Below are 27,512 nucleotides of genomic sequence, written 5' to 3' on the forward strand. Positions count from 1 at the left end.
ATGGCTGTCAACAATTAGGGCAAAGTTTATTTGACCAGAGGAAGCCAAATCCAGAAATTTATTTTTTAATAATAGTACTTTACTATCTGGAAGAACTGTCAAAAATAAACAGAACTGGATACTAAGTAAAGTGGTAAGGACACATTTTATTCAGTAATACTATTGTGTGAATGAACTCAACCTCCCTGAAACAGAAGGCTGGAGACTTTTTAAAGCCTGCAGTGTGCTAAGGGAAAGGCACTGAGGGGTGTTAAGGGGGTGAGTTGGTGCTTCACATGAGTAGGCCATCTGGGTTTGTCAACTGGTGCCTGTCAGAGAAGAAACTTCTATCTTTATGACAAGAGGCAGCAGTCCAAGTTGAAGAAAAGTGTCCATTAAAGTTAGGCCTACAAGGACTGGGAGATAGAACGGAGTTATCTCCCTGAATGATTGCATTTCAAAGTGAGGGGCTCTCAGGTCCTTGTGGAAAGAGTTCCGGATAGATTTTTAGCACAAAGGGCAGAGAAAGGATTTATAATTGCAAACTTTTGAAAGAAACTGCTCTAAGAGAGGGGTGTAGGTACTATCTACCTATCACGAGGTTTTGCCTGCAATAGTCAATTCTCCTGCATTGTTAACTTTTCCACCAACGCATTTTAAGGGGGTCTCCGATTATCCTAGGGACAAGGCCTTAAACTGCTAGAAGCCATACTAGTTTTGTCAAGTCTCTTAGTGTAGAGGTTGTGATGGAGCTGTTATATGCCAAAAGTTCTGCATTCTTCAGTCTTAATACTTGTCAAAGTTTGATTAATCTGGCTTTTGAGATAGTCAAAGTTTTATAATGTCTGTATCTATTCCACATCATCAAGAACAGTGGACTTTGTACTTAAAAGTTAAATATTTGGGGCGCCTGGGTGGCTCAGTTGGTTAAGCGACTGCCTTCGGCTCAGGTCATGATCCTGGAGTCCCTGGATCGAGTCCCGCATCAGGCTCCCTGCTCAGCAGGGAGTCTGCTTCTCCCTCTGACCCTCCCCCCTCTCATGTACTCGCTCTCTCTCATTCTCTCTCTCTCAAATAAATAAATAAAATCTTTAAAAAAAAAAAAAAAGTTAAATATTTGCCACATTAGTAAGATAATGAATATAAAAAAATGAAAGCCAGATTACAAACTGTTTTGTTCAGTCTGAATTACCAATCTTCAGTCTGGCGGTTTGGCTAATTTTTGCCCCTTGTTTTGTCTTGGGTGTTGCTCTGTATTCCTGCTCCAAGCTGCGCATCCGACTCACAGCTGGTTTGCTCCTCCACTGGTTTGCCAAGGCCACATCCGGCAAAGCTTTGTCAAATTTAGCAGCTATAGTGAACAGCTTGGTAAAAGAGGAAGAGAAAAGCCTTAAATGCATTGCAAATCTCTAAAGTACCTCCTTTTCCTGCAACCACTTCTTCAGATAGGATTAGGACGCCCATTGTTCACTACCTGAGGGGCCCGTAACTCCTTCCTGCTGATAAAAATAAAAACAGGTACACGACTTTCTCTCAATCCCTTTTCTTTCTTTCCCCACTTCCCCGCTTCCAGCTCCCCATCTTCTGGCACTTCTCCTTTTTTTCGGGCGCTTTCTCGGTATAGTTCGCACCACTCCACCCCAAGTACGCCTGCGCATACTGGGAGGTCGAAAAAGGTGAACGCTGCGAAGCCGGCGCTGTTTTTGCTTTACGGCGCGGCTGTAAAGCGCTGTCACGGACGGGTGAGGTCACGGGGCTCGCGTTGCTGTTCCGCGGCCGCAGGCGCTGATAACGTCCGCGTCGCTCGCAGATCTGGTTCCCTTCGTCTCACTGGTGCAAGCGGGGGATTATTTGGGGAGACCTCCCGGTCTTGTGTGTTTCTGTGAAAGACGTAGATACTCCTTCCCCGGAACGGGAGGGCGGTCCGGTCCTAGTGCCCGCTAGATACCTAGGGCTGTGGGGCGGACCGAGGCCGTGGCCCCGGCTAAGCGTGACCTCGCTCCGCGAAGCGCCCGCGGGCAGCTGATGGCCGAACGCATCCTGGGAAAGACTTTAGCCACAGTGTCTCTCTCTGTGGCCTTGGCCTCTGTGACTGTCAAGTCCTCAGGCTGTTGCAGCATTCCGGCGTGCAGGTATTTCCTAGTGCTGCCTTCTCCTGAGTCCTGGGGTTGTGGGTGGAGCCCGCGTCCGGTCCCGCGGATTCTGTAGGCTTTGCTTGCATCCCGGGTTTTTATAGCCATATGCACGTTTTCAAAAAGGCTCCAAAATGTTTTATCTGCCTTTTGAGGAAAACTGGTGGTAGTAAATCTTTCTTGGTCTCTGATACTGAAATTTGCCATCCTCCATAAGTCACCAATATTATTGTCTTCCCAGAGTTTAAATAGCACTTGTTTGGATGTGTGGTGTTGTCCCGTGCCATTTTTTTTTTTTTCCTGGTTGATGCTTAAAACATTATGGTGAAAATTAATACATGCATATAGTTTAAAGATGTGAACAGTATAAATGGTGTAAAATGAAAAGTATAAGTCGTCATTCCTCCCCACCACCTCTACTTTTAAGTGTAGATAATATATTTATCATCTACCTCTTTACCCCTGGATAAATATAGGGATTTATGGTATCTCATACTGCCTCCTACTTTTATTCTCTGGTTTTTTTCTCTTAATTCATTGTTCAGTAAACACGATGTCCTAGATATGCTAGGCACAGAGTAAGGAACGAGTTTTCTGTCTCTAGGGGTGGTTTTGAAAAAATTCTTGTTTGGCGTGTCATGTTTATTTGGGCAAAAGGAAATTTTCTTCTATTCGCCCTCTCTCCATTTTTGTCCTGTCCTTTTTTTTTCTTTTTTCTTTTTCCCTGGAACTCTTGTGATAGCTGTCGGACCTTCTGGATTGAACTTCTTGCTTCTCTTTTTCTCTCATTTTCCATTCGTTTGTCTTTTTTGTATGTTCTTAGAGATTTTACTCAGATTTATCTTCCAGATTACTAATTCAGACTTCAGTCCATTGCGTCATCACTTCTTTTAAATTGTAAATTTTGACAACTTTTTTTTTTTTCTAATTGCTCTTCTTAATAGCAGCCTTTTCTTATGGATATAAAAACCTTGAATCTGTAAAAATGATAATTAAAATAAAAAATTATCTTCTGTTTCGTGAATTATCTGTTAATGGGTCAATGGTTCTGTTACTTTTCAGTCCTTTTTCTTTCTTTTTTTTTTTTATTTTTTTTTTAAGATTTTTTTTTTTTTTTAATTTATTTATTTGAGAGAGAGAGAATGAGAGAGAGCAAGCACATGAGAGGGGGGAGGGTCAGAGGGAGAAGCAGACTCCCTGCCGAGCAGGGAGCCCGATGCGGGACTCGATCCAGGGACTCCAGGATCATGACCTGAGCCGAAGGCAGTCGCTTAACCAACTGAGCCACCCGGGCGCCCTGGTCCTTTTTCTTTCTGTTCTCGAACATTTGGTGGACACCGGTTATCCATTTATATTTTGATTAATGTAAGTAATAGACATTGTTTTCTCTAAATGGGAGGACTGTTAGAACATTGGCCTCATATACCAGGGCACGTAGACTGGAAGGTTTCAGTTGAGTGTGTGTGAGCAGGGAGCCGGTAGACAGGCTGGGAACCCTCCCCTTCCCCCTTTCTTCCAGGTTTTGCACTACTGGAGCAAGTTCTCTGCTGAGCATAGGTGCGTTAACTTTATTTCCTGGTGTTAGTGTGAACTGTGGTGATACTAAGCCTAAATTGCTGCTGTATTCTCTAACACCAACATTCGCAATAGAGGTTCTAGTCTTCATTTTAACTTTTTGGCTTTATCCCAGGGGCAAACATAATCAATGCCAACTTTTTATTTGGGGAAGGAGGACGACCGAGTTCCATGATTATTGCCCCACTGCCCGCTTAGGACAATTGGGCCCAGTATTTTAAGCTTGAAACCTCTCAGGCCTCCTCTTGTAGGAATAGCATCTCTCACTCACTTTTTTGTGCATATTCTCAAATATAATTTGTTGTATTTTGGTTTGTAAGTCACTATGAGTCCATCCACTTTCTACCTGAAATTGGTTACAATCTCTTATTCAGCGGTGGTGTTCTAGTCTCTCTCCTGCTGTGGATTTTGTTGCCTTTTGTACATCTTTATCTCTTTTCTTTTTTTTTTTTTTAAGATTTTTTTTTTATTTATATATTTGACAGAGAGACAGAGTGAGAGAAGGAACACAAGCAGGGGGAGTGGGAGAGGGAGAAGCAGGCTTCCCACAGAACAGGGAGCCCGATGCGGGGCTCGATCCCAGGACCCTGGGACCCTGACCTGAGCCGAAGGCAGACGCTTAACAACTAAGCCACCCACGCGCCCCATCTTTCTCTCTTTTCAGTGGGATTTGGGGAGGGAAGGAATAAAAGTCCATGCTTTTTATAATATAACATTGTGTGTCAACCAAATTCCAATTAAAGTAAAATTTAATAAAATTATAAAATATTCCAAGTTAAAGACAAAAAAAATCAAACTATGTTCTTTGGAAGTTATGAATGCTTTTTTTCATAGATGCTACTAGAACAGTGTAAAGTTGCTTGCCAGTTACTTTTTTTTTAAGATTTATTTATTTTAGATTTATTTTAGAAAGAGTGCATGTGAATGGGGGGAGGGGCAGAGGGAGAGGGAGAAAGAGAAATCTTCAAGCCGACTCCCCACTGAGCACAGAGCCAGAGGAGGGGTTTCCATCCCAGGACCCTGAAATCATGACCTGAGCTGAAGTAAGAGTCTCACTGAGCACAGAGCCGGAGGAGGGGCTCCATCCCAGGACCCTGAGATCATGACCTGAGCTGAAGTAAGAGTCTCACTGAGCACAGAGCCGGAGGAGGGGCTCCATCCCAGGACCCTGAGATCATGACCTGAGCTGAAGTAAGAGTCTCACTGAGCACAGAGCCGGAGGAGGGGCTCCATCCCAGGACCCTGAGATCATGACCTGAGCTGAAGTAAGAGTCTCACTGAGCACAGAGCTGGAGGAGGGGCTCCATCCCAGGACCCTGAGATCATGACCTGAGCTGAAGTTAAAGAGTCTGACGCTTAACTGAGCTACCCAGTCACTGCAGTTACTCTTCATTTTTATAATGCTAGGAACCCTGGGTGAAGTGAGGATATATCTAAAACCAGTGACTGCTTATTGATGCCCAGAAATTTTTAACTTTGATGTAGTCCAATTTATCTGTTTTTCTTTGTTGCCAGTGCTTTTGGTTATATCCAAGAAATCATTGTCAAGTTTAGTGACATGAAATTTTCCCTGTATGTTTTCTTCTAAGAGTTTTATAGTTTTAGGTCTGTGTTTGGGTCTTTGATTCATTTTGCATTAGTATTTGCATATGCTATAAAGTAAGGGACCATCTTCATTTGCATGTGGATATCTAATTTTCCCAGGCCCATTTGTTGAAAAGACTGTCCTTTCCTTTTGAATAGTCTTGTCAAAAATCATTTGACCATCTATGTGAGGGTTTATGTGTGGGCTCTCCATTCTTTTTTTTTGTTGTTGTTAAAAATGGTACTGTTGTTTAATCTCTAGGATCCAGATCTGAGGTATTCATTCATTCCTATAGGAACTAGTTGTACTTCCTACCGTGGCCAGAACCATTTGTTTGGATACAATAAAGTTAGCTTTGTTCTTTCTTTCTTCCTTCCTTCCTTTTTTTCTTTTTTGATGTAGTGTTCCATGATTCATTGTTTGCGTATAACACCCAGTGCTCCATTCAATACGTGCCCTCTTTAATACCCATCACCAGGCTAATCCATCCCCCACCCCCTCCCCTCTAGAACCCTCAGTTTGTTTCTCAGAGTCCATAGTCTCTCATGGTTCGTCTCCCCCTCCGATTTCCCCCCTTTGTAACACACACACACACACACACACACACACACACACACACTCACACACACTCCTTCCTTTGGTTTTCTGGCATTTTCAAGTTTGTGGTAAGAGTTTCAATATGAATTTTTTCTTCAGTCTGCAATGGGGCAGACATCATGCTTGTGCAACCTTAAGGAGCCCATTCAAATTTAGGAGAACCAGAAACTTATTCTAAGGAGACACAAAGAATTGCTGATACCATCACACGGAGTCCTTCTGTGTTAAAGAGTTTAGACGGTGGAAATAGAGCTCCTGGAGTTGTATTCCGAAGATTTGTTGAGGAAGATCAGTGTTAGCAGGCTTCACCCTCTGGGGGACTCAAAAGTAGGTAAGTAGAGCAGAACTGGAGACAACAGCTTCTTCTGGAGGGAAGGAGTGCAGATTGGTGTAGAATGCACCAGAAGCTCTTTTATGTCAAACTTTTTTTAGGATCCAGTTTTACAAATAAACTTGTTGCCTCGGAGTATAGGGTCTTTTCATCCTGTGTGGGCTCTCCATTCTATCCCATTAGTCTATATATCTGTCTTTATGCCAGTATTATACTGTTACGATTACTATAGCTTTGTAGTAAGTTTTGAAATTAGGTAGTGTGACACCTCCAACTTTTTCTTTTTCAAGATTGTTTTCAAGGGACTGTTTGGGGTCCCTTGTTTGTGATCTTAGAAAGTTTTCAGTCTTTTACTATCACACCAAAAAGTGGGCTTTTGTATATGGCCTTTACTATGTTGAGGTAGTTTTCTTCTTTTTCTTCTATTCCTAGTTTGTTGAATGTTTTTATTGTGAATTTTATTTATTGGATTATGACCAACTTTTTCTGTATCAATTGGGATGATCATGTGTTTTTTTCCTTCATTCTGTTAATGTGTATTACATTGATTGATATTTGTATGTTTGAACATCCTTGCATTCCAGTAGATCTCACTTGGTCATGGTGTATAATCCTTTAAATGTGCTGTTGAATTCTGTTTGCTGCTTTTTTGTTGAGGATTTTTGTATCGATATGCATCAGGAATATTGGTCTATAGTTTTCTAGTAGTGCCTTTGTCTGGCTTTGGTATTGGGGTAATAATGCTGGCCTCATAAAAAAAATTTTGGATATATTCATTCTTCAGTTTTTTTGAAGAGTTTGAGGAGGATTGGTGTCAATTCTTTAAATGTTTCATAGAATTCACCAGTGAAGCTGTCGTCTCCCAAGTGTTTCTTTGTCAGGAGTAAATAAATACGGTTTTGCATCATCTTTTAAAATTATTTATAGAGGTGCCTTGGTGGCTCAGTTGTTAAGCATCTGCCTTCGGCTCAGGTCATGATCCCAAGGGTCCTGGGCAAGCCTCCCATCAGGCTCCCTGCTCGGTGGGGAGCCTGCTTCTCCCTCTCCCACGCCCCTTGCTTGTGTTCCTTCTCTCGCTGTGTCTCTCTGTCAAATAAAATCTTAAGGGGCGCCTGGGTGGCTCAGTCGTTGAGCGTCTGCCTTCGGCTCAGGTCATGATCCCAGGGTCCTGGGATCGAGCCCCGCATCGGGCTCCCTGCTCGGTGGGGAGCCTGCTTCTCCCTCTCCCACGCCCCCTGCTTGTGTTCCTGCTCTCACTGTCTCTCTCTCTCTCTCTGTCAAAAATAAATAAATAAAATCTTTTATTTTTTATTTTTTTTAAGATTTTTATTTTTTATTTTTTTTAAGATTTTATTTATTTGATAGAGAGAGAGAGAGAGACAGTGAGAGCAGGAACACAAGCGGGGGAGTGGGAGCGGGAGAGGGAGGAGCAGGCTTCCCACCAAGCAGGGAGCCCGATGCGGGGCTCGATCCCAGGACCCTGGGATCATGACCTGAGCCGAAGGCAGACGCTTAACCAGCTGAGCCACCCAGGTACCCCAATAAATAAAATCTTCTAAAAAATAAAATTATTTATATAACCCCATTCAAATTTCACCACTTGTCCTGCAAAAAAAAATTTTTTTTTTCTTTTTTGGTTCAGGAACCAATTCAAGATTGTTGATTGCATTTAGTTTTCATGTCTCTTTAGTCTGCATCTATCTGAAAGAGTTACTCTTTCATGATGTTACCAGTTGAAAGAGTACACACATTTATTTTGCAAGCTGTCCCTTGACCTGGTTCTATTCTGTATGTCCTTAGGTTTTCGATTCTGGTCATACGTTCTTGTAAGGAGTACCTCAGAAATGATCACTGTACTTCTCAGTGTATGATATCAGGAGGCACAGGATGTTGACTTATTTCACCACCCTAACAAGTTGGCGTTTGATCACTGATACTGTGAGAGCAGAGCAGGGATGCTGTCATCAGTTTAGAATTCATTTATTTATCATAGTCTGACTTTCAGTAGTATTACATTAATTCTTGTACAATGTAAGAACTTACAACAGATATTTCCATTTTCTTGTTCTTCTTTTGTGCCATTCTTGGCATACATTTTACACGTGTGTTAGACCATAGACCATTTTTTTAAAAAAGTCTCTTCTTTTATATTTGTTTTTATGGTTGAATTTTCATAACAAACTTCCTCAACTTTTGTGCTAACAAAAGTAAACTTCTGTCCCTTTTTCTCAACTAAAAGAAATTCAGTGAGTAGGTTCCAAGTAATAAGATTTGGCAATATTTTAAAATTTTTCATATTTGAAAATAATTTTCTCATAGATGTTAGACTTTTATACTTTGAAATTGAAAAGTATGTTTTTGGGTCTTTGAGTTAGGTTCTTTATTTTTAATTTTTTTGGCATTTATGTAAAACATTTTTCCTTTTTCTTTTTTTTCTCTCCAGAAACACATTTTCATCCTGTGGGTTTCATCTTAGCTCAAACATCATGTCTAGTTCTAATGGTGCCAAAGAGAATTCCCACAACAAGGCTCGGACATCTCCTTACCCGGGTTCAAAAGTCCAACGCAGCCAGGTTCCTAATGAGAAAGTAGGCTGGTTTGTTGAGTGGCAAGACTATAATCCTGTGGAATACACTGCAGTCTCTGTCTTGGCAGGACCAAGGTGGGCAGATCCTCAGATCAGGTGAGCAAATCAGCTGGCATTAGCTGGTAGCTGGGTGTAGGATGGTGACGAGAATGGTTGTATTTGTAAATTACCATTTTGACAGCTGAAAAATCATTTTTATCTAGTGTTTGATTTTGTCAGAACTCAGTTTCCACATTGGCTTGAATTCTTGCTAAAGCTAGACAATCCATGTTTGCTTGTTCTTTTGGGGGTTTTATGATGATCCTTCCAAAAAAGTAAATCTGTTTTACCGTGGAGTTTTATAGAATGGCAAGTGGTGGTATCTATTTTCATTTGTTCTGTTTAGGTTATCAGTAGAACATCTTTTGTGGTTATTTTCCACCATTGCTAGACTTGTATTTGAAGTAGTGAAAATATTTTTCAGAATTTTTTCAGATTACTAAGAACAGGAGGATGATAAAATTAGAGCAGTGGGAAAAAAATAGAAAAGGGATAGATAAAGGAGAGAAAAGAAAATAAACACTCAAGCAAAAATCCTTTGACTAAATTCATAGAAATACATCAGTTCACATTTTATATTTATGTTCCTTTTAATGAATATAATGATAGGGTTTTTTAATGTACTAACTACAAACTAGGTGTTGTACTAAGTGTTTTATAAGCATTATTTTATTCTTATAACTATTCTGGAAGACAGATAGGGTTGTTATTTCTACTTTATAGCAAAAACACACAAAAAATGGAAGCACAGAAAGGTTGCCCTTTACCTCTGGTCACAGAGCCAATAGATGGTGAAGCTTGGACTTGAACTCAATCTGACTCCTATAATTCATGCTCTTAACCACTCTGCTAAACTGCTCCGTGGTTTTAGAACAGTTTTATAAGTTAGATTTAATGGGCCAATTTATTATAAATGCTTCCCAAGGGATTATTTAGTCAGGTAAGTAAAAAATGTTGCTAGTTAGATCCAGTATTAGTTCATTAGGTTAAACTTTACCATGGTCTTATGCTGTGACTTGATTTTGACCTACGGTTTTCTTATTTGATCTGATAGTACTTGAACTTTTATTTCTTATTTTTTTGTGATAGTACTTGGATTATTAATTAATCATGAAGCTAACCTGTGGAGAAATTAGTAGCTTCAGTGAATTCTACTTCCCCTCATTTTAGAGTATTTTACATATACATCAGACAATTAAAATTAATGGTGTTGGCAAGGGTGCTATATAGTGTAAACAGAGGAACGTTTTCTTATTTTTCATTCAGTTTATTTTTTAAGAGTTGAATTTATATCACCATCTAAGTCAAGCTTTATTACTAACATTAATATTTCAATTATGGTTAGGTTCATGCTTTTTTTCCCCATTGGTGAATTTCTAGAGTCCCAAAAGCATTGTAACACTGGTTTTATAATTTCATGATTTTTACCATTTAATTCTTTTTATTTGTGTGTTAGATAGAAGATTGGTTAGAAGTCTTGAAAGAATGTCTGAATCATTCAAATTGGAACTTATTTCCAAAATAGAGCACAAATACTTCGATGCTCACTTACTGAAATTAAAGCAAGAAAAAAAAAAATAAAACGTCAGAACTGCCTATGAACAATTCACTATCAATGCAGTTATGTCAGTGGTTTCATAATGGTGAGGAAAGTAGTTTATTTATATTTACTTTGAAAATATTTTTATTGAGGAATGACAAATACAGTAGAATGCACATTTCTTATGTGTGTTTCTATAGCTCAGAACGATTTTATGTTTATACGGCTCTAACTACCATTGAGATCAAGATTTAGAACACTTCTAACATATAATATTTATTTTAGTCTACATTATAGTTAGTATGAAGTTTTGGGGTAAATTCATTGTTTTGTGGGTTTACTTTGATGAAAATATTAGCTAGTGTACATTTGAGGAAATTAAAGTTACTTTGAGACAGTAAAAACATCAAGATATCAGAAAGGATCTTATTTTGGGGACCACAAAGGAACCACTAATTTCCATATTGTGCCCACAGACAATTCCTCCTTGCTAATAGTAATGTAGACTTTTTTGTAGCATGTGGGAGGAGCTGCAGATTTTCTGCATAGTCCTTCCCAGAGGGGTTATAATACACATCCTTGTATTATAAGGTGTTTTGGTTAACACTTTTTTAAGAAACTGTTTTGAAGGAGTAAGATGGATTTGTAAATGAAAACTGACTCTTAATTAAGTTTCATGGATACTTTATTATAATAACAGATTGACTGGCATTAGTGAGCTCTTGGTAGTAGTAGGCCATTATTCTTATTTTGCTTTGGTATTCTAATTACAGTGAAAGTAACTTCTCTCCCAAGTTTAATGAAAAGGATGGGCATGTTGAGAGAAAGAGCCAGAATGGTTTGTATGAGATTGAAAATGGAAGACCCAGGTAGGTGCTGGGGATGGGAGAATGTAACAATGTAGAAAACCCAATTAACATTTATTGAGTGTTTGTATGTGGCAGACAATATACAAAAGAATTTATACGTGTGATCTAATTAAAACATTACAATAACCCCACGAGTGGATATTTTTAGTTCCATTTACAGATGAGGAGAGAGAAGGTAAGCAATTCGCATACAGTAAGTGGGAGGGGTAGGATTTGAATGCACTTTTTTGTAACTCCACCTTGTAGGTAGAAATAATGAATTGAGTAAATGAACAGAGAAAGGAGGGGCGCCTGGCTGGCTCAGTCAGTAGAGAATCTGACTCTTGATTTGGGGGTTGTGAATTGGAGACCCACATTGGGTGTAGGTATTACGTAAAAAAAAACAGGATTGAAAATTGTACATTCAGTAGTTTATTAAATTTATTAAATTGATGTCTAAAGGTAAGAATTTACCCAAATGTAAGAGTAAAAATAAAATAATCCAGTAACTTAACATGAAGGTTCTTTCTATACTTCTAAAAATGATTTTTATACACAACTACAAAAATTTCCATTTTCCTTAACAAGACATTATAAAAGTTAGGAAGAAATGTAAAAATTAGCATGCCTCAAATAAAACAAAGAAAGATCAAGGATCTGTAGTCATAGTTCTTACCTTGAAAAAATGTTGTGATTTGTATTCTTAGTTGCTCAAGGACAAGGCGGTGGTTGTACTCCTCTCACCATAACCTGGTCCTTCAGTTTTGCTAAATTCAGCCTTTGGTCATAACTTCACCTTTCTGTGTTGTTGGATCTTTTTAAGTCAGACCCTCCTTGCATTTAACTTATTCCTTTGGTTCATTTCTGCGTAAAATATATTAAAAGATATGTACCCACGTAAAAGGATAGGCAGCAAAGGCAAGATAGCATGTTGTTTTAGCCAAGAGTCTGACAAATAGAAACAACTCTAGCTTGCCTGAGTAAAAAGTGAACTTTAGGGTTATAGGATCATCTCAAGGAGCCCAAAGCATAAGTGCAACTAACTTGAGGAAGGGTAGAATTGAAAATCCATCTCTGCTTTTTTTACATGGTGCTTTTATTTCTCTTTCACTGCGAACAACTTTCTCTGCTTCTCAAGCTACAAGATAGTCTATGTCTTTTCCATAGTTTCTAATGTACAATTTGGAGGCTTGGTCGTCTATTAAAAACTAACATTCTCTCTTAATATTTTTTTTTTTAAGATTTTATTTATTTATTTGACAGAGAGAGACACAGCGAGAGAGGGAACACAAGCAGGGGTAGTGAGAGAGGGAGAAGCAGGCTTCCTCCAGAGCAGGGAGCCAGATGTGGGGCTCGATCCCAGGACCCTGGGATCATGACCTGAGCTGAAGGCAGACACTTAACGACTGAGCCACCCAGGCAACCCTTAATATTGGTTTTGATCATTTGTATTCAGGAGTGGGTGGTTACATGGAATAAACATAGTTGTTGGCCGCCTTGCCCCTCTTCCTGTGAACTTGAAAAGTAAAATTATTGTCACCTGGCCATGTGTCTTGTCTTTATTTGTAAGTCTTGCTGAAATATTTCTGAGCCTAATACAAAAACAATAGCAAAATTCATTGAGCCTGAATAACAGTCACAGGAAAGACCAGAATAAAAAGAGATGGCTGACAGAGAAAATTTTGGCTATTTGTTTATTTACTTTCATGTATTGAGAGGACAAAAGATAAAATCTTAATAAGGTAGGACTATAGGTTACAGTATTTTACTGGTACATAATGAAAGTTGAACATTTAAGGAATATTGACTGGAAGAGAATTACGCATGAATGTTGCTATGTTTACCTGACAGACTTTTTGTTGGGTTATGCTATTTGGTTACACAGTAAGTTGGCATTTTTATAATACTGCTTTCTTTAAAAATCTTGAAATCATGGGGCGCCTGAGTGGCTCAGTCGGTAAGCGTCTGCCTTCGGCTCAGGTCATGGTCCCAGGGTCCTGGGATCGAGCCCCGCATCGGGCTCCCTGCTCCACGGGAAGCCTGCTTCTCCCTCTCCCACCCCCTCTGCTTGTGTTCCCTCTCTCGCTGTGTCTCCCTCTGTCAAATAAATAAATAAAATCTTTAAAAAAAAAAAATCTTGAAATCCTGAGTAATACTACTAGCTCATTATATGCTACAAAATATATATTATTGGTAATAAACATCCAGAACCCACTGAGAATAAATGGACTTTTAAAAGTAACAAAAATAGGGGTACCTGGCTGGCTCAGTTGGAAGAGTGTGTGACTCTTGATCTTGGGGTTATGGGTTTGAGCCTCACATTGGGTATAGAGATTACTTAAATAAACTTTAAAAAAGTAACAAAAATATTTTCATGAGAAGGGTTGTATGAAATGGGAGTAAGAAAAGGAAATGGTGAGAAAGTGAAGACAAGTGTGGTTATCTTGAATGATAAATCATCACTTTTGTAGAGATAGATGATGATTAGGTGCAGACCATTCATCTGCCCTGTTGTAAGAGTTCAGTAAAGTTCTGGTTTGAATTTAAGAGTATAGATGAAAACAGAAAAAAATTCTCATATTGAGAACAGCTTTGAGAATGAGATCTTCCTGGTTCAGGCCCAAAGCTTAAGACATGCACAAAAGAAATGTTAAATAACAGTGTAAGGAAATATGAGATTTTAGTGCCAGATATGTGACAATGCTAGTGGATTTGGGACGAGATATTATTTCCCTCTTATTGTACTTACTGCCTTCTTTTGGGCCATATCAAGTTGGGTTAAAAAAGATGAACACATTCAATTGATTTTACATTTTTTTGTCCCAGAAATCCTGTAGGACGGACAGGACTGGTTGGCCGGGGGCTTTTGGGGCGATGGGGCCCAAATCATGCTGCAGATCCCATCATAACCAGGTAAGAATGAAAAAAACATTTCAGCAGCAGAGAGCCAAGTGATTGAGAAATACGGACTGTAACCTGTGTTTATATACACACGTATGTATGTTTGTGTATATATAACATATGCATATATAATGTATATGTGGTTGTATATATACATGTGTATGTATATAGGTATCCTTGTGAAATCTATATTTTAAAGGGACTTTATGTGAAATCATACTGATATAAGTGTAAAGCTGTAGTTTTTTTTTTTTAAATTTTATTATGTTATGTTAGTCACCATACAATACATCATTAGTTTTTGATGTGGTGATCCACGATCCATTGTTTTCATATAACACCCAGTGCTCCATGCAGTACGTGCCCTCCTTAATACCCATCACCGGGCTAACCAATCCCCCCTTCCCCCTCCCCTCTAAAACCCTGTTTGTTTCTCAGAGTCCATAGTCTCTCATGGTTCATCTCTCCCTCCAATTCCCCCGCCCCCATTTTTCCCTTTCTTCTCCTAATGTCCCCCATGCTATTCCTTATGTTCCACAAATAAGTGAAACCATATGATAATTGACTTTCTCTTCTTGACTTATTTCACTTAGCGTAATCTCCCCCAGTCCCATCCATGTTGATGTAAAAGTTGGGTATTCATCCTTTCTGATGGCTGAGTAATATTCCATTGTATATATGGACCACATCTTCTTTATCCATTCATCTGTTGAAGGGCATCTTGGCTCTTTCCACAGTTTGGCTATTGCGGACATTGCTGCTATGAACCTTGGGGTGCATATGGCCCTTCTTTTCACTACATCTGTGTCTTTGGGGTAAATACCCAGGAGTGCAATTGCTGGGTCATAGGGTAGCTCTATTTTTAAATTATTGAGGAACCTCCACACTGTTTTCCAGAGTGGCTGTACCAACTTGCATTCCCACCAACAGTGTAAGAGGGTTCCCCTTTCTCCACAACCTCTCCAGCATTTGTTGTTTCTTTCCCTGTCCATTTTTGCCATTCCAACTGGTGTAAGGTGGTATCTCAGTGTGGTTTTGATTTGGATTTCCCTGATGGCTAATGATAATGAACATTTTTTCATGTGTCTGTTAGCCATTTGTATGTCTTCTTCAGAGAAGTGTTTTTTCATATTAAAGCTGTAGTTTTATGTTATATGAGTAGACTAGGCATTATCTGAACAAAGTTAACTCACCTGGTATTTATTGAACATCTGTTTGTTCACAGAATTGAGTAGGTGCTTTGGAGGATATAAAAAATAAAAGAATCCTAAGTTTCAGCTCCCTGTCACAGAAGAGCTATGGCTTCATTTGCAAGATGAAAAATATGAAATAAGAAAACATGTCAAGGTTAAAAAAAAAACATGTCAGGTAACATGGGTGTACAGGATGCTTTAGAAAATTAGATGAGGGGCCCCTGGGTGGCTCATTACGTTAAGCGTCTGACTTGATTTTGGCTCGGTCATGATTTCAGGTCGTGAGATCGAGCCCTGCATTGGGCTCCATGCTGGGCATGGAGCCTGCTTAAATTTTTCTCTCTCCCTCTCCTCCTACGGCCCCCCCCCAAATTAGATTAGATGTTGGTCATGATGATGGTAAGCTGGAGCACCCAAGAAAGGCATTATTTTTTTTTTTTTTTTTAAAGATTTTATTTATTTGACAGAGAGAGACACAGCCAGAGAGGGAACACAAGCAGGGGGAATGGGGGAGGGGAAAGCAAGCTTCCCGCGGAGCAGGGAGCCCGATGCGGGGCTCGATCCCAGGACCCTGGGATCATGACCTGAGCCGAAGGCAGACGCTTAACGACTGAGCCACCCAGGCGCCCCAAGAAAGGCATTATTAAGGAGGCAGACTTGAGCCGAACTTGAAGCTTAGATAGGGGGACAGTAGGACGCCTAAGAAAAAGGCTTGTAGTAATATCTGAGTACTGAGGGCCAGTGAAAAGACCAGCTTGGTTGAAGCAGAAGATTTTTCTAGGAGAATAGCGGGTAATCAAACTTAGTTAATTTTTGTGCAATTTTATTGTGGAGAATATTAAATGCCAAAGTTAAGGAGTGTGAACTGGAGCCAGTGAAGGTTTCAGAACAGGGGACAGGCATTCTCTTCTGAGGCAGGTCTATCTGGCAAGCCAAATTGTATTCAGAAGGCCCCTTGGTGAGCATGAATCAGAATAAAGAAGGTAGGTGAATCCAGTGTTTAGATGTACTTGACCATCTCCATAGGGATTATCTTTCCAATACTTCTGGAATATTCTGTCATCTCTGTCATCCTTTTAATTTTTTTATTTTTAGGATTTCTTCACTTCTCAACTCCCTTCTCACATGTAATTGTCACTTTCCTTTAAATAATGCAAATACCTTCAATATTTTTACTTCTTTTTTTTTTTTTTTTTTAAAGATTTTATTTATTTATTTGACAGAGAGAGAGACACAGCGAGAGAGGGAACACAAGCAGGGGGGCTGGGAGAGGGAGAAGCAGGCTTCCCACTGAGCAGGGAGCCCAATGCGGGGCTCGATCCCAGGACCCTGGGACCATGACCTGAGCCGAAGGCAGACGCTTAACAACTGAGCCACCCAGTTGCCCCAGTATTTTTACTTCTTGTGTTTTGATATTTTGAGGGCCTTTCTTTCTTTCAGGAGACTTTGTTTTTCTCTGATCTGAGATATAAATATGATCTCATAGTTTAATTCTAGGAAAGCAGCTTATTTCCCTTATTTTCAAGTTCCTGGAAGAGGCACCGATATTTGTCCCATCTTATTCTCCTACTTGCCCTTTCAGTTCTCCTGCCAAAAGAGATCTTTACCCCACACCCCATCCCAGATTTATCTTTCATCCATCTACCCACCTACCAGTCCACCTCCCTCCCTGTCTACCTACCTACGTATCTACCTACCAACCTACCTATCAGTTTCAAATTCCTTTAGAAGCTTTATGGTTTAAATGAAATGGAAAGAGTTAATATATTTTTATTAATGAATGTAAGTAAAAAATACTAATGACAGTATCAGTTTCTTTCCAGTTTTGCTGAGGCTGGCTAAAATCAGGAAGGTGTGAAACATTTGAAGCAGGAATGCTGATAAGGGGCCAAGAAGAAAAGGGAAGCTAGAGTCTTGAAAGTTAGCTTCTTGTTAGCTTATTTTTTTCTCTGGTGGACCAAATATATGGGAGTGTATATGGTGATTGTTGTTGCTTCGTTTCAAAATAATAGACATTTTGAGCTTAATTCTGTCATTATACAAATGAGACATCTGAAGGCTTTGAGATGGTCCAAGGCTATGAAAGAGCCCACAGGTGGCAGAGTCTAGCTTTCAGCTGTGCTGTTAGGTTGATGCTCTTTGCTACCTCAGTAATGGATCTATTAACCAATGAGTCCCTTTAAATAGATGAGTGGCAGTAGAAATGGAGGGAAGAGAAGAATGTAAGATGTTAGTTTGTCCATTTGTTTCTCACAAAACTCCTCAAAGTAGGTATTAACCTTTCTATTTTATAGATCTGAAAATGAAGACTCACTGAGGTTAAGTGACTCGCCTAAATCTTGTAGATCTGAAATTTGAATTGGGGATATTTGGCTTCAGATATTGTGCTTTTTCTCTTTTATACCAGTTTTTCATCTAGTCACTTTTGAAGAAAAGATTCCATTCCCTCTTCTTTCAAGTACTTCATGATTCAGGAACAGCATTGTATAGTATAGAATTTCACAAATGTTCTTGTCCATACTCTCCAGGCAAATGTTAAATTTTTCTCTTCCCAGATGCCTCTCTTAGAGATTCCATGTGTACAACTATCTGATATTCCTTTAGATCCTTTAAAATGAAAATGTAATGGGAAGTGTTAAATATTATTATGAATAAAATCAGATCAAAAGTTAATGGTGTTAACATTTTCTTTCTAGTTTTGGTGAGACAGGAAGGTGTGGGCCATCAGAAGTGGGGAGGGAATGTCAATAGTATATAGAAATATCATTGGTATTGAAGAAATGTTAATGAGATTCATTAATTAAAATGATACATTATTCCCATTATATCAAATTTTGTTTTAAATTTGGTAATAATGTATTGGGTAGTAATAAAGAACAAAGCAAGAAACTACTTGCTTAAAATCCTTAAGTGAGTGCCTTCAGGATAAAATCTGAGAATGTAAACATGATGTGCACGCTGTTCAGTCTCTGGCTGGTCCTGCCTTGCCCGGCAGGCAGCATCTCTCCCTCCGTTCTGCTTCTCTTCCCTGTGCTGGAGCCAGGACTGGCTGGCTGGCTGAGCAGCAGGGGACTGTGTTGGTCTTTGTTTTCCCAGCTCCTTGAATGTGATGTGTAGTAGGTGCTAGTAAATGTTTCTGAGTGAACAGCATCATCACTCACCTTCTTACTACCTCCTCTTATCTAATTAGTGTAAACATTGTGTTTGTTTGACTTAAGTAAATAGTATAGTGATTAAGAGAACAGATTCTGGAAGCAGATTGCCTGGGTTCAAATCCTGGTGTATACCACTTACGAGCTCTGCAGTTTTGGGCAAGTTTAATCTACTTCTCTGTGCCTCATTTTCCATATCTGTCTGTAAAGTAAAGGTAATAATGCAACTACTTTATAGGGTTGTTTTGAGGTTTAAATGGATAAATACATTAAAGACTTAAAGCAGTTATCGGGTATGTAATAAGTGCTATATAAATGGCTTTTAAGAAATAAAAGTAAAATGCATGCTGTCTCTATTCTTACCATGTCTGCCTTCACTCCTGTCCTCATCATCTTGTACATGGATCATGGTAACAGTTTTCTAGCCTCCAGTCTTGCTTCCCTCCAAACCATCCTCCATACTTTTGTCAAAGTGAGTGAGCGTTCTAAAATATCAGTTGCTTATGGCTTTGCCCTGCTTAAACACATTCTCTGGCTCTCTAAGCAGCTGACTTGGATGAATTCTTCGCCTACTCCTCCAGCTTCATCACACCTCTTGCCCCCACTGATGCCCATGGGGCCAGACCCCACCTATACATTCAGTTTCTTGAACATATTATTTTACACCTTTGTCTTTTCCTCATGTTATACCTATGTCTGGCATCCTTAAAAACCGATGCTGTCTTCTTGTACTAATTATTCTTTCATTTCTAGTTACTGCACTCCTCAAACTGTCATTCTCTCTTATAATTCATTCACTTACATGTCTAGCTCCACTACTAGACTCTGAGCGCATTCAGGGCAGGAATTATGGGATAGAACTGGTAGTCAGCCACTATATAAAGAAATTTGGAAACTCCTATTTAAACTCATTTATTTAGGGGCATCTGGGTGGCTCAGTCGGTTAAGCATCTGCCTTTGGCTCGGGGGTCCTGGCATTGAGCCCCACATCAGGCTCCCTGCTCAGCAGGAGCCTGCTTCTCCCTCTCCTCCCTGATTGTGTTCTCTCTCACTATCTCTGTCACTATCTGTCTCTCTCTCTCAAATAAATAAATAAAATCTTAAAAAAAACCATTTATTTTATTGAATCTGATGCAAAGCAGTGATTAGGTACTAGGCTTTCTTTTTTGGTTTAGTATTGGAAGTTCAAAGTCTTTATCTTTGCCTAAGATAGTATTAGAACAATTCTTAAAATTGGGTGTTGGGGTGGCTATGGTGGGGGTAGAGAAGGGAAAGGGGAGATGTATCAGCATCTGGGAAAGAGGATATGGTTAGAAGAAGTGCATTCTGAAAGGAACCATCACCTTGATATTTATTTATTTAAAAAAATTTTTTTTGAAGATTTTATTCATTTGAGAGAGTGAGCAAGAGTGGGGGAGAAGGGACAGAGGGAGAGGGACAAGCAGACTCTGTGCTGAGTGCGGGCCCAATGCAGGGCTCGATCCCAGGACCCTGAGATCATGACCTGAGCTGAAATCAAGAGTCGGACACTTAACTGGCTGAGCCACCCAGGTGCCCCTACACTAGTTGTGATTCTTAAAAAAGGTCCTTGGACTGTTTTTTAAGTTTACACCCCTGTCTCTAAATTCTGTTTGGCTTTTAAACTTCTTTTTTTGACAGTACTTTAAGTAGTAAAAACTATTTATATTCTGAATTTTTATTACAGAGAATACAGTATCTTTTATAGAAAGTAGATACCTGACTTGGTTTGTAATAGTGCTAAATACCAAATGTTTCTATTACAAAATATTTTTCTGGTAAAACTAGCTGATTTGAGGTAAATAGTCTTGTTATAAAGAAAAATACATCTTTGTAACTTTGTCTTAAACTTGAGACAGGTCCTTTTCTTTGTTCTAAATCAGTTATGATTTTATATTACTATTTACAGGTGGAAAAGGGATGGAAGTGGAAATAAAATCACCCACCCCGTTTCTGGGAAAAACATCTTACAGTTTGTGGCAATAAAAAGGAAAGACTGTGGAGAATGGGCAATCCCAGGGGTAAGAAAAGAACTAAAATAAAATCAAATTAATGTTTTAAGTCCTTCTTAGTTGCTTCATTTGCTGCAAGATTATTTATTGTGTGTGGATCTTTATCCTTCATTTATTTTCCATTCCTCTCCACTTCAATTAGTAATTCTTTTGTCATTCATCACTGCAATGAAGTCTCATTGTCGATAGCAAGTGTAAGATAATGCATCAAAGTTGTTAGACTTTGAGTCTAATTATAAAACCCTTGGAAAAGAACATGGACTTTGGAGTTACATGTAGGTTTGTATCCTGGCCTTTCCACTTTGAGCTGAATATTTGAGTTCAGAGTCTTCTCTTTAAAATAAAGATAATGGTATCTGCTTCATAGGATTACTAACAATAGCATATAAAGCACCTCACATAAAGTAGGTATTCATAAATGTTGGATCCCATTTCAGAATTCAACCTCTACTCCAAGTCCAGAGTAAAACTGTTAGCATTGTTTTGTTGAATTCTGATAACTTTAGACATAAAAAAAGATAACTTTTATTACTTACTGTTCCTTGTAGTTTTAAAAGTTTCCATAATATCAGGAATTGTGGACTGTTTTTGCATTCATGTCAGTGTATATTTGAAGTGGCATTTTAAAATGGGTGTTTGTGCAACAGAGGTTTTTTTAATTTTGTTTTGCTTTTTAAGATTTTTATTTATTTATTTGAGAGAGACACAGCGAGAGAGGGAACACAAGCAGGGGGAGTTGGAGAGGGAGAAGGAGGCTTCCCGCGGAGCAGGGAGCCTGATGCAGGGCTTGATCCCAGGACCCTGGGATAATGACCTGAGCTGAAGGCAGATGCTTAATGACTGAGCCACCCAGGCGCCCCTTATTTATTTATTTGACAGAGAGAGAGAGCAAGAGAGACAGGGGCAGAGGGAGAAGCAGACTCCCCGCTGAGCAAGGAGCCCGACATGGGGCTCTATTCCAGGACCCCGGGATCATGACCTGGGCTGAAGGCAGATGCTTAAACCAACTGAGCCACCCAGGTGCCCCCAACAGAGGGTTTTTTTTTTTTTTTAATTTTTTAGCAACAGAGGGTTTCCTATTTTATGCCATATGAAATGGAGATAGTTTGATAAGAAGATGACTTTTATACATATACTGCTATCTGCAAGAATGGTTTTTTTCTTTGTAGGATAAAAATGGATTGGAATGAGCAATGAGGAAGTATTAGCTTGCTGTATTCTTTCTTGCCTCCAGGCCTTCCTTCCTTAGCTGGAGTTTGGAAGGTATCAGGAAAGGAGTCTGATTGGCTCAGTTTACCATAGGCTAACCTTGGACCAATTACTGTGATCAAATACATGAAATACCCTGACTGGCTGCTTCTACTAGAATCAAATGGTTTACAGAAGAACATACCACAGGAGAATGGGGATCATGATTATGGGCAGATAGAACAATAAATGTGTACTGTATCACCCAGTAAATATTTGTTGCATGAGTTAAAGCATATTACTTTTTCTTTTTCTTAAACAAAAATGTGACTGTTAGGGGATGGTGGATCCAGGAGAGAAGATTAGTGCTACACTTAAAAGAGAGTTTGGTGAAGAAGCTCTCAACTCCTTACAGAAATCCGGTGCGGAAAAGAGAGAATTAGAGGAACAGTTGCACAAACTCTTCAGCCAGGAACATCTAGTGGTAAGAAATGGTGGTTCCTCTGAAGGATTTAGCCCCATGGATTAGTGAAAATTATTTAAAAGTTCACCTGGATATCTGGTAGATTATTCTCTGAATAAAGTGAACTACCTGTGTATTTGAAATACATATTCATGAAAACAATTTAAATTCTAGGGGCGTCTGGGTGGCTCAGTTGTTAAGTGTCTGCCTTCGGCTCAGGTCATGACCTCAGGGTCCTGGGATTGAGCCCCGCATTGGGCTCCCTGCTCAGTGGGAAGCCTGCTTCTCCCTCTCCCACTCCCCCTGCTTGTGTTCCCTCTCTTCACTGTGTTTTTCTCTGTCAAATAAATAAATAAAATCTTAAAAAAAAAAAACCAACTTAAATTCTAGTAGATCTTCACTGTAAATAGAGTTCTATTTAAAGTTTTATAGCCCAACTTTAGGTCAGTTACATTAGAATACATTTTTATCCTCTGAGTTTTTCTTTAGACTAGATGTGAGCTAATGTGACCCTGAGTTTACCCATCCATCAGAAAACCTTTGAAAAAAAAAATTACATGAATTTAGCTCTTTGCAAGGACACTTACATTTTAAGTTATGTTATTCAGAGTTTTTCTGGTTGATAACCATTTGAGTCTTATGTCTGTTTTGTCTACATACCCTTTGTGATTTAAAAAATCACCTTATAAGGTATATGTGTACTGATGATAAGAAAAAGGACTGAGTTTCTTGTCTTTTATGCTGGCTTATGTTCCACTTGCTTTGTTTTCTTTCTAGAATTAGGATTTCTTATTTATGTTTAGGTTTTTGGTCACATTTGTGTTAGATGGCTAGATCCAAATCTTTTCATGTATTAATAGCTTAAATATTAGTCTTTACTAAATTTATTTATAGATCTCTTTATAACTAAAAGAATATTTGTATGTCTGAAACCATAATTACAGAAATTACTAAAACAGAAATGTACTTATAGAGCCTTTAAAAAAGTCATATGGCCCAAATATGACTGTTCCCAAATTATGAAATTAAAGTCTGTGGAGTTGAGGGTTTTGTGAATTTTTTATTTTCACACGAGGGGGTGGGAGGTGGGAGAAGGAGCAGAGGGAGAGAGAGAATCTTAAGCAGGTTCCACGCTTTGCGTGGAGCCCAACACGGCTCAATCCCACAACCCTGAGATCATGACCTGAGCTGAAATCAAGAGTCAGACGCATGGGGCACCTGGGTGGCTCAGTCGTTGAGCGTCTGCCTTTGGCTCGGGTCGTGGTCCCGGGGTCCTGGAATTGAGCCCTGCATCGGGCTCCCTGCTCCGCAGGAAGCCTGCTTCTCCCTCTGTCTGCTGCTCCCCCTGCTGTGCTGTCTCTCTCTCTGTCTCTGTCAAATAAATAAATAAAACCTTTAAAAAAAAAAAAAAAGTCAGACGCTTAACCAACTGAGCCACCCAGGCACTCTGAGGGTTTTGTGAATTTTAAAGCTGACTCAAGTGGTCTGGACAGTATTGTTTCCTGGGAAATTTAAAACAAGCATATGGAATGCTACATGAAAAAGGTTCTATGATGTTTACATTTCTTCTATGAAAGGTGAAATAATGGAGTCAGTTATGTCAAGGGGTTTTAAAATGGAGCTAAGAGGCCTTTAGGGAGGTGGGCCTTATATACTTCCTCACCAGGTGGAGCCCTGAACTTTTAAACTGGGCCAAACCACAAATACTCCAAAGACTCTACACAAACACCTGCAACTTGCTAAAGAACAGACTTGCTTAGTGATAGCCTTAGCAACCAATTATATTCAGCCACGATTGGTTTTCTGTACCAATGCCAGTCAAAATTCCTTGTAGACAACTTCTACAAGCATTCTCTTTCTATCTTTAAAAAACCCTGACTTGGAGCACCTGGGTGGCTCAGTCGTTAAGCATCTGCCTTCGGCTCAGGTCATGATCCCAGGGTCCTGGGATCAAGCCCTGCATCAGGCTCCCTGCTCGGCGGGAAGCCTGCTTCTCCCTCTCCCTCTCCCACTCCCCCTGCTTGCGTTCCCTCTCTCACTGTCTCTCTGTCAAATAAATAAATAAAATCTTTAAAAATAAAAAAACAAAAACTCCTGACTTTGTTCCCTAGTGGGACACTGGGTTGCTACCCAAATCTGTGTACTCTGAATTGCAGTTCTTTGATCCTAAGTAAATGCTTAATTATTGCCTCCTGACAATTTGAGCTTGGCACTTTTTTCTTACTGTGGTAAAAAATAAGTAACATATAATTTACCATTTTAACTCTTTTTAATGTACAGTTAAGTAATGTTAATTATATGCACACTGTTTTGCAATAGGATATTTACATTTCTGATTCTAATGAAGGTAACATGCATCTGCTCTACCCATTTGTGTTCATTCTACACTTTTTTTCTGCCTCCTTTTAAAAATAGATATATAAGGGATATGTTGATGATCCTCGAAACACTGATAATGCATGGATGGAGACAGAAGCTGTGAACTACCATGATGAAACAGGTAAGCTGACTTATGTTTATTAAACTGACTGGATAAGAGGCACTCTGATATTTGTGGAATGACTGCTCATCAAAGAGAATTTGCTTTTTCAAAGCTCTTGATAGCTTGGCCAAATTGTCTTACAGAAATACGCCATTTTCATTCCCAATAGTGATTGAGAGCGTTACTTTTTATTTTTTGATAGTTATAATTATTTTAATAAATACATTTATATTTATCTGTAAATATAATTATAAATATTTTCATTTATGGTTTCTGGTTTGGGGTCATGCTTAGATCCACTTACCTTAAGAGTGTAAAATGAGTTGCCAATAATTGTTTTTTTTTTTTTACATTTAAATCTCTAATCCCTCTAGAATTTATTTATTTATTTTTAAAGATTTTTTTAATTTATTTTTTGACAGAGAGAGAGACAGTGAGAGGGGGAACACAAGCAGCAGGCATGGGAGAGGGAGAAGCAGGCTTTCTGTGGAGCAGGGAGCCCGATGAGGGGCTCGATCCCAGGACCCTGGGATCATGACCTGAGCCGAAGGCAGACGCTTAATGACTGGGCCACCCAGGCGCCCTTAGAATTTATTTTGACATAAGTTTTCATACTTATTTAATATGAACTCTTTTTTTTTTTTTAAGGCTAATATTCTTCTTAAAGGGAAAAGTTCCCTTATTGGTACCTCTACTTAAAATTTAGGAACTTGGGGGTGCCTGGGTAGCTAAGTTAAGTGTCTGACTTCACCTCAGGTCATGATTTCAGGGTCTTAGGATCGAGCCCGACGTTGGGCTCAGCACTCAGCGCGGAGTGTGCTTGTCCCTCTGCCCTCCCTCCTGCTTGTGCTCTCTCTCTCTCTCAAATAAATAATAAATAAAATCTTTTTTTTAAAAAAAATTAGGGACTTGGTTAAAATTTGGGCATCTGGAAAAATTTGGAACATTCTAGTTTTTAACTGACTGGGCCACCTAATACAATGATGATTTAAGATTATTTTTAATAGGAATACTTGAATCTATAGAATTCTGTTGAAAAATAAATAAATAAATGAATTACTTTTTCTTGGTGATGTTTTTTCTTTGGTAACAGGTGAGATAATGGATAACTTTACCCTAGAAGCTGGAGACGATGCTGGAAGAGTGAAATGGGTGGACATCAGTGATCAACTCCAGCTTTATGCCAGTCACTCTCAATTTATCAAACTCGTGGCCGAGAAGCGAGATGCACACTGGAGTGAGGACTCTGAAATGGAGTGCCGCGGGTTGTAGCCCGCATTGCTGTGGGAGCCCCAGGCCAGCAAAGGGGCGCGTGCTGGAAAGAAGGCCATATCACAGAGCTCATCCTACAGGAGGGCAGGGTCGGTCACTTGGAAATTATTTTATTCACTTTCAAAGCTATTTGCATTTATTCTATTCGCATCAGAATAAAATTAGTAAATATGGTGAAATTCAACACAGAATTTTCTGCTTTCTGATCAAAAGAAATATAAACAATCATTTTATATGTGTTCTATTTAAGCAGAGCTTAAACCAAGTCTAAACAACTGATGATCTTTGAAGAATCATGATCTGAATAAAGATAAATTTATGGTCACCAATAACTTCTGTTTTCCATCTAGTTCTTATTTTTCAGTTCTGTTCTTTTTTTTTCTGTTGATCTACTGGTGTCTGAAGGATGTTCCTGCCACATCAGGCTCCTTTAGGAGGAGCACCACCATTGTCTAATTTATCTTTAAATTATTTGCTTCATATTTTGTTTTATGTGATCTTGCTGAAGCTGATTTCAAAATGGAAACCTTATGTATTCTTGACTTTAGAGTCATCAGTGTTTTGAGGAAATTTCAGTCACTTTTTTTTTAAAGATTTTATTTATTTATTTGACAGAGAGACACAGCGAGAGAGGGAACACAAGCAGGGGGAGTGGGAGAGGGAGAAGCAGGCTCCCCGTGGAGCAGGGAGCCCGATGCGGGGCTCAATCCCAGGACCCTGAGATCATGACCTGAGCTGAAGGCAGACGCTTAATGACTGAGCCACCCAGGCACTCCTCAGTCACTCTTTTAGTCAATAAAGATCAAGATCAATGAACAAGAGCTCATGTTCTCACTTTTCAAAAATTCTGAATTTAAAATATGTTCAGGAAATTAGTAAATTGATTGTTTATTTCACTACTGTAACTGCATGTGTCATAATAGATGTTCAGAAAGGAATTGAGAGAGACAGAGGGAGGTCTTTGAGAGTTAAAGTTTTTTTTTTTTGGAGGGGAACGTTAAGGATTAGAATAGGTTTTTGAGAGGCCCACTGTTAACATTATAATTCCCAGAGGAAAGGAAAGAGTTGTTGATGTTCTAGGTGCTTCTGGAAGCAGGGAAGAGGAAGGAAAAGAATACTTGTCTGAGTGGGCATGTGTATCACAGTCTGGCTGTAAGATACCTATTGGGAAAGTCCCATGGGATTTAGTCCTGTCAGCCTAACATAGGGACGATCATAATGCCTTCATTCCAGCCGGACTACAGATGGGGCATCTGAAGAAAAGGGAGTTTAGGGGATAGAGACATGGTTGTTTCCCTTTCTTCACGTATTTGAGAAAGGTATTAGGTTTACTCTGTAGCTTGAGGACAGAACTTGGGCTAAGGTAAATCAAACGGCTCCCCACCCCCCCCAGGTTAGTGTCAAAACTACTTTGGTGGTAAACCTGAGCTGAACTGACAGGAAGTTTTCTCTCCATTCTTGTGACTGTATAGTTTGCTGAGAAACATTAGAATGTTTGATTTCAGGATGTTTCAGACCCTTCTGGAAGAGTTACAAGGTTTAAATATGGTATTAATTTTCTAAAATCCATAAAATCCTGGTCCCTGGATATGTAATAAGGGACTTGTGCTGACCAGGA

The 27,512-nt window shown here is 39.3% G+C and overlaps 1 protein-coding gene across 6 annotated transcripts; it reads left to right on the forward strand.

The window, feature by feature from the left end:
* Positions 1–1,364: 1,364 nt before the first annotated feature.
* Positions 1,365–26,226, forward strand: NUDT9 (nudix hydrolase 9). 6 transcript variants are annotated; one of them, XM_078068935.1, is made up of 9 exons: positions 1,706–2,111; positions 6,099–6,199; positions 8,643–8,882; positions 11,139–11,234; positions 14,040–14,126; positions 20,387–20,498; positions 22,015–22,161; positions 24,556–24,640; positions 25,716–26,226. In XM_078068935.1, the coding sequence occupies exons 3-9, from the start codon at positions 8,686–8,688 to the stop codon at positions 25,892–25,894; spliced, it is 903 nt and encodes a 300-aa protein (XP_077925061.1). In that variant the 5' UTR covers positions 1,706–2,111; positions 6,099–6,199; positions 8,643–8,685; the 3' UTR covers positions 25,895–26,226. The 6 variants fall into 6 exon arrangements, with proteins under 6 accessions (XP_035952628.1, XP_035952625.1, XP_035952623.1 ...); XM_036096735.2 differs by lacking the exons at positions 1,706–2,111; positions 6,099–6,199 and adding an exon at positions 1,365–1,497; XM_036096729.2 differs by lacking the exon at positions 6,099–6,199.
* Positions 26,227–27,512: the final 1,286 nt, after the last annotated feature.

The sequence above is a fragment of the Halichoerus grypus genome, chromosome 3, assembly GCF_964656455.1.
Source record: "Halichoerus grypus chromosome 3, mHalGry1.hap1.1, whole genome shotgun sequence".
Taxonomy (NCBI): domain Eukaryota; kingdom Metazoa; phylum Chordata; class Mammalia; order Carnivora; family Phocidae; genus Halichoerus; species Halichoerus grypus.

What these genes read in the sequence shown, in the direction of transcription:
- NUDT9 (XM_036096729.2), top strand. Translation starts at nt 2,005, where the DNA reads ATGGCCGAACGCATCCTGGGAAAGACTTTAGCCACAGTGTCTCTCTCT. An exon ending in ATTGAAAATGGAAGACCCAG is followed by an intron (nt 11,235 to 14,039) that starts GTAGGTGCTGGG and finishes TTTTTGTCCCAG; the next exon opens with AAATCCTGTAGGACGGACAG. An exon ending in TCAGCCAGGAACATCTAGTG is followed by an intron (nt 22,162 to 24,555) that starts GTAAGAAATGGT and finishes TTTTAAAAATAG; the next exon opens with ATATATAAGGGATATGTTGA.